The 10,252-nt window shown below is 53.9% G+C and overlaps 1 protein-coding gene across 1 annotated transcript; it reads right to left on the bottom strand.

The window, feature by feature from the left end:
• Positions 1–2,509: 2,509 nt before the first annotated feature.
• CAMKV (CaM kinase like vesicle associated) lies at positions 2,510–5,267 on the bottom strand (the record flags this gene model as incomplete). The annotated part of the gene is made up of 10 exons (XM_080696905.1): positions 2,510–3,007; positions 3,266–3,353; positions 3,528–3,606; positions 3,750–3,886; positions 3,962–4,037; positions 4,157–4,277; positions 4,418–4,556; positions 4,760–4,834; positions 4,927–5,058; positions 5,173–5,267. The coding sequence occupies 10 exons, from the start codon at positions 5,265–5,267 to the stop codon at positions 2,510–2,512; spliced, it is 1,440 nt and encodes a 479-aa protein (XP_080553031.1).
• Positions 5,268–10,252: the final 4,985 nt, after the last annotated feature.

The following is a 10,252-nucleotide window of genomic DNA, read 5'->3' as shown; positions in this document are numbered from 1 at the left end:
CCGGTCGGGCGTGACAACTGCGCCTTGCACTGGGGCAAAAAGCAGCAACGCTGCAAGCTGGAGCTTCTCTCGGGCAGAGCTAAGTGTCGTGGTCCCGAGCCAGAGCTGGCGCGAGGTGCGTCGGGCCTGGGACCTTCATCTCGATTCTTTCTGCACTTCGGGACCGGCAAGAAGACTGCGGGCGCAAGGAAGTGAGACCGCCAGTGCTCTGGGCAGCGCTGGGCCGTGCGCTGGCCGCCCAGAGTTCCCAAATCAAAAGAATGTCCCACCCTTTCAGCCTCAGATTATCTTAGCGATGATCTTGGAAAGATAGACACATAGGACCCCAACCTAACCTACACTAACTTTGGCTTTACCCAGGTAAAATCTAACGATCCCTGAATTTGGAGGTACCAGGGCCAGTACCCTCATTTAGCTCTTAGCGCCCAGGATTCCTCATGCCAGGGACTGTAGTACGGTTGCAGTTTTGGAGGCATAGATGCTTCAAAGACAGGGACTAACAAACCCTTTTTATTATTTCTGCATCAGAGAGGTCATTTTTGAGATCCTCCCTGAGAAAGCAGCAACCCTGGTGAATTCACGAGGCCCATCTGGACTGGAGCAAATCTCCTTAGAGGTTTTCATGCTATTTTTAGCAGTGTTAATTCCCTCTCCCAGAAGAAACCTTCTGCAGAGCCCCATATTATAAAACTGATCTGTTCCAGCTGAAGAAACCACAGAGCAAAATCCTTTGGGCCGACGTGGAAAGCACAGGTGTTCACAGGAAGTAGGAATCAACCCAGAGCAGCACAGGTGTGCAATGCCCATCCTCCACCCCCTCCACAGCCCAAGGAAGCCCCTGCAGGCCACGAGCAAGGTAGCCTTGTGGTGTTTGGCCCTGGGTGAGCTCTAGCTCTATGCCCAAGTTAAGACAAAGGCTCCTTGGTCAAAAGGACTAGGAAGAGCAGCCCTGTTAGATCCCTGAGCACAGGATATTTCTTGGTCCAAACCTAGTCCAGGACACACCACCCACATGGGTTTCTAAAGACCCAGAGGCCCCACCACCACCTTTGAGGACCACACCTGTGAGAGTGCCCTTCATTGTCAACCCAAGCAGTCCACAGAGCATCAGCCACTAGCAGTGACCCTTTCCCCAGCCTCTCACACCCCAGTGCCTTCCAGGGACTCCTCCTTGGTAGGACAGAGGAAGCAAAGGCAAGAGGGTAGCCAGAGGCTTTGCAGGGTGACGTTTATTTGCCAGGTTCAGCAGGCACACGGTTAGCCCACCAACCTTCACATACCAGAGCAGACCCACAGGCATGCAGGGAGAAGGCAGGGCCACCACGCAGTGCCGAGCGAGGGCGAGGGCCAGTATGGTTGCCTGTCCAGGTTGTGGGAGGATCTCAGGAGCCTCCCGCAAGGAACTGGGGAGTCTTACTATACTTCCTTAACCCAGCCAAAGCAACTTAATGTGGCTCAGAGGGACCTGGGCTCTGGTAGAAGGAAGCAGAAGTGGAGGAGGATCTTCTCCATGTTGTCTAACTGAAAGCAGAAAATCTTCCCCTGTGAAGGGCAAGCCCCCAAATCACACTACGGGGCAGGGCCATGCAGCAGGCCCCTGGGATGGACACTCCCGAGCTGAGCCTGTGCCAGGTGAGCATCTCGGGAGAGCATGGGACCTGGGCCCTCCCTGTGTGGCCCAGGTTAAGGGCCCAGCCACGCTGGGCCACTGGGCTCTGGGCCTGTCCTCTGCTCCTGCTCCCCAGTCTCACTGCCACATCCCAATTGCTCCTTTCTCCTAGAGGCTCATGAGGTTCAGGGTACAGGGCAACCCACTGCCAGACTCAGGAAGGCAAGAAATAACACAGGGGTCTTAGGAGGGCCTTCCCACGGACAAAGCTGGAAGCGGCTTCCCTCCTATCCATCCTCTCCTCCTTCCGAGGACCCCCACAGCTAGCATGTGGTACCCCAGCCATGTGACCACCTCGACTTAAAGCACACTGCCCTAGAGTTCTGCATCCTCTCTACCAGCCAGTGTCGACTCCCAGGGTAGCTCACGTACCACAGGTATACACCTTTGTGTGCAGGAGCCTAAGGCCGCTGACAGGGCCTCGCTGGAGGACCAGCTCTCAGGGCAAGGCCACCCCATTTAGGGCCTGGGAAGGATGGGACCTGCAGGGCCTGCCTGGTGGAATGATGAGGCAGGAAGGAAGGAGAAGGGGAGCAGGGACCCCTGAGTATCCCTAGAGCAGCATCCCACAAGGAACAGAAACTGAAGCTAGCAAAAGACAGGAAAGCCACGAGGAATCCATGCAGGGGCTGGGGCCGGCCCTGCCTCTGGCCTGCCCACCACTCACGCACACACGCACAGGAGACAAGACTGCTCTCCCGGGGCCCCCAGGCATGCCCCACTGGGATGGGGGGCTTGGAGAGCGAGGGCCTCATGCCAGTGAATCTATGTACAGTGAAAAGCCCCTCATCCACTCTCCCACCCTCCTGCCTGTCCCCAAGCCCCCACCAGGCTGCCCACTCAGCTGCTCTCCTCCCTCCGAGGCTCCTGGGCAGAGCCAGCAGCCTCTCCTTTGCTCGAGGGTGGAGCCTGGCCTGCGGTGCCCGCTGGGGCTGTGCTGTCCGGCTGGGCCGTGGCCGGCTCGGGGACGGCAGCTGCCTTGGCCGCCGGTGTGGCACCGCTCTGGGTGGCGGGCACCGCGCTCTCTTCCGTGGCTGGCGTGGCTCTCCCATCAGCGGCTGGAGTAGCGCTCCTGTCGGTGGCGGGGGTGACGCTGCCGTCGGTGGCGGGGGTGACGCTGCCGTCGGTGGCGGGGGTGACGCTGCCGTCGGTGGCACTGCCGTCGGTGGCGGGGGTGGCACTACGGTCTGCAGAGGCCACGCTATCGCTCTTGGCAGCATCACCCTCTGCGGCCCCCGGGGTGGCAGTGTCTGTGGCTGAGGCAGGCGGGGCCGCGGCCCCGCCGGCCTGCTCTGGTGCCCGGAGCCGTTTCATGAGCGTGGTCACCCGGACAGCCTTCTGGAAGGAGGACAGTGGAGAGGGGCTCGGGATGAGGCTGGCCTGATCCATTCCTTGGCAGTAGTTATGCCCCACCCCTTCCACGGTGCCCCAGCTCCCTCTGACCTCCCAGGCCCGGGGCCCCAGCTACTCGGTCCTCCTGCAGGTAACGACAGTGGCATCAGCCACAGCTGAAGGCCTGAGGGGTGTGTGCGGACCAGAAACTGTGGGTGCCAGAAGGAGCATTTGGGCCAGGCCAAGAGAGCCGTCCAACCTTACCTTCCACTTGGCCCTGGCGAAGTTCTTTTCGATCTGAGCACACACGCCATCCTTGATGTTCTTGTCAGAAGCAGCGTTGCCAGAGATCCTGGGAGGGCAAAGCACATCTGGATCTGAGGGCACGGGCCTTTGTGGAGACTGTCCAGCCTTCCGCCATGAGGTCAGGACTCCCAGCACAGCCTCCACCTGCTCAAGGCCTCGAGGATGGCCCCGAGAGCTTCAGAGGACCCCGGCTCCTCTCCGCCCTCGAGGCCCTGCTCACCACTCGTGGGAGATGGCCTCTTCCGCGGTGATCCGCTGGTCTTGCTCCACCTCCATCAGCCTCGTGACCAGGTCCTTGGCTAGGGACAAAGCCAGGAAGAAGCTAAGCACAGGCGCCCACCTCAGTGTCTAGAGCGATGCACGGGCTGGGCAGGAGCAGCGTCCGGCAGAAACAGCGGAGCGCGGCGGCCCCTCCCCTCCCGCGTGCTGGGCACCGCCTTACCTGCCTGAGAAATGTCGTCCCAGTACGGAGAGTCAAACTCATAGTCACCGGCCAGGATCTTTCGGAAGAGGTTCTTGTCGTGGTTCTCATAGTCGTCTTCTTCTACCTCCTCGTAGAAGGGCGGGTTGCCTGAAAGTCTGCGTGGGGACAGGGTCACCCAAGATGGCCAGAGGCCCCGTCTCCCGGCCTGCACACCCACCCACCCCACTCACAGGATGTACATGATGACGCCGATCGCCCAGCAGTCCACGGGGCGTCCGTACCGCTGCCGGCCTACCACCTCCGGGGCTGCAAGCACAGCGTCCATGTGCCGGTCAGCACGGGGCCTGCCAGGTCCTGGGGAGAGGGCCTCCCTCCGCCCAGTGGCTCCCTGAAGGCTGGCCCCACCCGGCCCCATCCCTGCTTGCCCAGATACTCGGGGGTCCCACAGGGCTCCTTGATGAGGCCATTCTCCAGCTTCGCCAGGTGGAAGTCGCTGATGACAATCTTGGAGTTCTTGAGTCTGTTGTAGTAAACCAGGTTCTCCAGCTGCGTGGGCCGGGGTGGCGTGGGGGAGGGGGAGGCGGAGGAAGGCGCCATCAGGACCCGGAGGCGGCCCCGAGGGGCTACCCACCGCCACCGCCGCCGCCCGGCTGCCAGCTGGCCCAGAGACTCAGGCCTGGCCTCACCTTGAGGTTCCTGTGCACGATCTTGAGCGAGTGCAAGTAGGCCACAGCCTCCAGGACCTGCCGCACCACGTTGCTCGTGTCTCGCTCCGAGTAGTAGCCCTGGTCCAGGATCCAGTCAAACACCTCCCTCCCCGTGGCCCTGAGGGACACCAGCCCCTGAGCCCGGCGTGGGCAGGATCGGGGTGCAGCGGGTCAGTCTGGGAGGGCCGCCTGCACCAGGCAGCTGGCTGGGCAGGCGCGGGGACGGGGTCCCCAGCGGTCCAGCAAGGGGGCTTTCTTAGTGGCAAGGGCAGGAGGGGGAAGGCCCTGGGTGGAGGAACCCTGAGCCCCAGACCCACTCACAGCTCCAGGAAGATGAAGTACTCTTTGCGGGTCACAAACACGTCCACCAGCTGCAGGATGTTGGGGTGCTTCACCCTGGCGCAGGAGGATTACAGTGAGACGGGGGTGCCAGTGGCGGCCACCTCTCGGCGCTGGCCGCGGCCCGCCCCGCCACCGCCCGCACTCACATCTTGAGGATGCCGATCTCGTTCTTGGCCGCCTTCCGCACCTTGCGGCCATCCCGCTTCTGGAACTTCTTGCAGGTGTGCAGCTTGCCCGTGGTCTTGTCCTTGGCCCGGAAGATTTCACAGAACTCCTCGCTGCGGCCGGCAGGTGCGCTGCTTAGGCCCGGCCTCAGCGTGGGGCACGTTCTGCTCCCCTCCCCAGCCCTCGCCCGCCCGCCCGCCATCTCTGCCCCAGGGCCCGGCACTCACGTCTTGATGACCTGGCCCAAGTCATATCTGTCGGTCACCTCCGATGGCTGGTTATAGTTCTTCTTGTCACCCAGAGTCACACACCCAAACGGCATTGCCAGGCTCTAAGCTGCTGGCGGGATGGGACCTAGCTCAGCTGCTCCACTCTCCCTCCCCGCACAGCCCGGCTCGGGCAGGGCGAGAAGCGCTGGGGTGTAGCTTGGAGGTAAAATGCCCGTGGGTCTGACCTAATTGAGGGGATGGGAGGGGAAGAGGGAAACTCTCTGAAGCACATGATGTCCTTAAACAAACATACCAAAGTCAATCACTGAGCCAAGCATGGGTAGGAGGGATGGGGAGGGATGGGATGGGGATCGGGTGAGGGCAGACTGGGTGTGTGTGCATGTATGTCTCCACCATCTGTTATCCCATTAATACGTTTGACTACAATGCACCATTTTAAAAAATGCCCCTGGGTTCAATCCTCAGTACAACAAAACAAAATCGGGCTGGGGGTGTAGCTCAGAAGTAGAATGTCCCTGAGTTCCACCCCCAGTACCACCAAAAATAAAATAAAAATTTCGCCGGGCGTGGTTGCGCACACTTGTAATCCCCGTGCTTGGGAGGCAGAGACAGGAGGATCGTGCAGGTTCGAAAGCCAGCCCCGCGCTGGCTTAGGAGACCCTGTTTCCAAATAAAAATATAAAAATAGGTCTGGGAGTGTAGCCCGGAGGTAGAAGGGCTTCCAGGAACCCCAGTACCACCCCAAAAATAATAATAATAAAATAATAAAATAAAAATAAAAATTTAAAAAAGTAAAGTTACGCTGGGGGTATAGCTTGGTGGTAGAATGCCCCTGAGTTCAATCCCCAGTACCAAAAAAAAAATTCCCCTGAGGAAAAATATGTTGACATAGCGAAGAAGAGTACTGCATTATATATACTTGGAAAAACCAAACAATTTCTTTAAATTTTAGCTATTATAGCTGGTTGTGGTGGCGCACACTTGTAATCCCAGTACTCGGGAGGCTGAGACAGGGGGACTGCAGGTTCCTGACCAGCTTCAGAAACTTAGGCCCTTCAAAACTTAGTGACATCCTATTGGAAAATAAAAGAATAAAATAAGGCAGGGGCAAGCCAGACATGGTGGCGCACGCTCGTAATCCCCAGCATTCGGGAGGCTGAGACCAGAGGATTGCAGTTCAGGGCCAGCCTCAGCTACTTAGTGAGGCCCTCTGCAACTCAGTGAGACCCTGTTTCCAAATAAAGAATAAAAAATAGAGCTGGGGGTGTAGCTCGGAGGTACAATACCCCTGGGTTCCACCTCTAGTACCGCAAAATAATAATAAGGCAGGGGGTATAGCTCAGATGTAGAATGACACTGGGTCCCATCCCCCCCAGTATAAGAGTTAATTAATTGATTTATTTTAGCTATTTTAGCCAGGTGTGGTGTTGTACGTCTATTAGTAATACTAATGCTTGGGAGGCTCAGACAAGAGGAAGCAGGTTCAAGGCCAGCCTCAGTAACTTAGTGAGACTCTGTTTTGAAATAAAAAAGGGCCAGGATGTATTCCAGAGGCAGATGCCCCTGGGCTCAAGCCCCACTACAAAATCCAAAACAGAACAGCAGCTTCGCATGGGTGAAAGGGCCGTCACCACTGCTCAGCAGCTGTTCCGCTCTGAAGATACTGGCTGAGATGGCCCAAGTGGGCACTGTGGCGCAGGGCAGCACTCCCCCTGGAAAACAGTTGGTCAAAGAAACATACCCCGGCACTCTAAACATCTGCCCCACAGAAGCGCTTACGCTGTGCCTCAGGACACCCGGGCAAGAATGCTCAAGGTGCCGCGTTTAGAATTACTAAGAACTGGACTCAGCTCAAGTACCCAGCAGCAGCAGAGCTCTGTGATGTGCTCACAGGATGGACACTGGAGTGGAAACGAGGGCGCTGCCGCTACACCTGGGCTGGCCACACTCACAGCTAGTCTTGGGAACACAGCATTGAGTGAAAATATCCCCACAGAATCCACAGTACGATTTTGACACACTCAGAGCTCACAACAGGCAGAACTCACCTGTACTGCTCAGAGACAGAGAAAAGTGGAGCCATGCGGGAACGCTCGCGAGTACAGCTCCTTGTGAGCGTGCTGCTGGAGGCTTGTTTCTTTGGCTTCCCTTTGTGTGTGTAGGTGTGCGCGCATGTGGGCGTGCAAGTGTGCACTGTACTGGAGATTAAACCCAGGAGTAATCCATCTCTGAGCTATCTCCCTATCCCTAGTTTTTTATTTGGAAACAGGGGCTCACTAAGTTATTACATGCTGGTCTCAGGACGGTGATTCGCGCTCAGCCTCCCAAGTACTGGAATTACGCTATACTCTGAGTCCTGTTTTATTTTTATTTTACTTTATTTTTTAATTTTTGCGGTACTGGATATTTATTTTTATTTTGAAACAGGGTCTCGCTAGGTTGATGAGAGTTTCACTACTGCTGTGGCTGTCTCGACCCCGCAAATCCCAAATACCGGGATTACAAGTGTATGTCACAATGCCGGCTTTTGCTTTTCTTTTTCTTGTACTGGTAATTGGCCAGAAGTACTCTTCCACTGACCTATATCCCCGGCCCTTTTTATTTTCTTAGAGTGTGTGTGTGTGTGTGTTGTGCTAGGGATTAAACCCAGGGACATTCTACCTCCAAGCTACACCCCCATCCATATTTCATTTATTTCTTTATTTATTTGGTACTGGAGATTGAACCCAGGGGCATCTGAATACATCTGAGCTAGAGCTACATTCCTTATTTATTTATTTATATTATTTTTCTTTTCTTTGGTTTTTATTTTTTTTGGTACTGGGGGTGGAACCCAGGGGGCTTTTTCTACCTCCAGGCTACACTCCCAGACCTACTTTATACTTTATTTGGAAACAGGGTCTCACTAACTTGCTGAGAGCTTCACTAAATAGCTGAGGCTGACTTTGAACCTGTGCGATCCTCCCGTCTCAGCCTCCCAAGCACTGGGATTACAAGCGTGTGCCACCACGCCCGGCTCTTTTTTTTTATTTATTTATTTATTTATTTATTTATTTATTTATTTTGCAGAACCAGGGATTTAACCCAGGAACATTCTACTTCTGAGCTACATCCCCAGCTCCATTTTTATTATTTATTTATTTATGTATTTATTTATATATTTATGGTGGTACTGGGGCTCCTGGAAACCCTTCTATCTCCAGGCTACACTCCCAGACCTATTTTTTTATATTTTTATTTGGAAACAGGGTCTCTTAAGCCAGCGAGGCTGGCTTCGAACCTGCGCGATCCTCCCGTCTCCGCCTCCCAAGCACGGGGATTACAAGCGTGCGCCACCACGCCCAGCTTTATTCTTTATTGTAAAACAGGGTCTCTGGCCGGGCATGGTGTCACACGTTTGTAATCCCTGCGCTTGGGAGGTGGAGACAGGAGGATCGCACAGGTTCGAAGCCAGCTGCACTAGCTTAAGAGACCCTGTTAAAAAAAAAAAAAAAAGTATAAAATAGGTCTGGGAGTGTAGCCCGGAGATAGAAGGAATTCCAGGAACCCCAGTACCACCAAAAAAAAAAACAAACCAAAAAAAAAAAACAAAACAGGGTATCATTAAGTTGTGGAGGGCCTCACTATGTAGCTGAGGCTTGCCGCAAACCTGTTATCCTCCTGTCTCAGCCCCCCAAGTACTGAGATTACAAGTGTGTGCCACCACACCCATCTCCTAATTTATTATTTTATTTTATAACAGTGTCTCACTAAATTGCAGAGGGCCTCACTAAGTTGCTGAGGTTGTCTCAAACCTGTGATCCTCCTGTCTCCACCTCCCAAATACTAGGGTTACAGGCATGCACCACCACACCCGTCCTTATTTTTTATTTTGAAATAGGGTCTCACTAGCCAAGTGTGGGGGTACACACTTATAATCCCCGCGCTTCGGAGGCTGAGACAAGAGGACCACATGTTTGAAGCCAGCCTCAGCTACTTAGTGAGGTTCTCAGCAACTTAGTAGGACCCTGTTTCCAAATAAAATATAAAAAATAGATCTGGGAGTGTAGCTCAGAGGTAGAGGGCCCCTGGGTTCCATTCCCCCACTCCCAATACCACAAAGAGGAGAGAGCGAGAGTGAGAGAGGGAAATAGAGTCTCACTAAATTATTAAGCCTGTCCTCGAACCTGCGATCCCAAGTACTGGGATTAGAGGTGTGTACCACTATGCCCAGCTTGCCCTTATTTTTTTTTAATTTTGAGACAAGCTCTAGCTAACTTGCCCAGGCTGGACTCAAACTTGAATTCATGTATCTGAGGCTCCCAAGAAGCTGGTATTATAGGTGTGGGCCACAGTCCCTGGAATCAGAGCTTGTTTCTGAATTTCTGTGATAGTTACACCACAGGTTTGTGTATAATAATAATTTGTTGTTGTTGTTGTTGTTGTTGTTGTGGGGAATTGAACCCAGGGACATTCTATCTCCAAGCTATACCCAAGTGTGTGTGTGGTGCTGGAGATTGAACCTAGGGGCATTCTACTTCCAAGCTACCTAATTTTTTTATTCTTTATTTTGAAACAGGATCTCACTAAGTTGCATAGGGCCTCACTAAGTTATTTTGGTTTGGTTTTTTTTTTTTTTTTTTTTTTTTTTTGGTGGTACTGGGGATTGAAAACAGAGGCATTCTTTCTTCAAGCTACACCCCCATTCCGATTTTACTTTTTATTTGGAAACAGGGTCTCCTGAGGTTGATTAGCATCTCAGTAGGTTGTAGAGTCTCACTATTTGCTGAGGCTGTCCTTGAACCTGTGATCCTCCTGTCTCAGCCTCCCAAGTACTAGAATTATAGGTGTGCACCACCATGCCAGGCTTGTTCTTTATTTTGAAACAGAGTCTCACTAAGTTGCAGAGAGCCTCACTAAGTAGCTGAGGCTGGCTGAGAACCTGCAATCCTACTGTCTAAGTCTCCAAAGTACTGGGATTACAAGCGTGTGCCACCATACTCAGCAATAATAATTGTAAGAATGTGTAAATGTGGGGCATATTCCTAGATTCTTATTATAGTTCACAATAAAAAAATGTTAACAAAAGTTAGGGCCC

This window comes from Muscardinus avellanarius, assembly GCF_963383645.1.
Source record: "Muscardinus avellanarius genome assembly, chromosome: 5".
Lineage (NCBI taxonomy): Eukaryota > Metazoa > Chordata > Mammalia > Rodentia > Gliridae > Muscardinus > Muscardinus avellanarius.
This window is presented reverse-complemented; position numbering and strand designations above follow the sequence as displayed.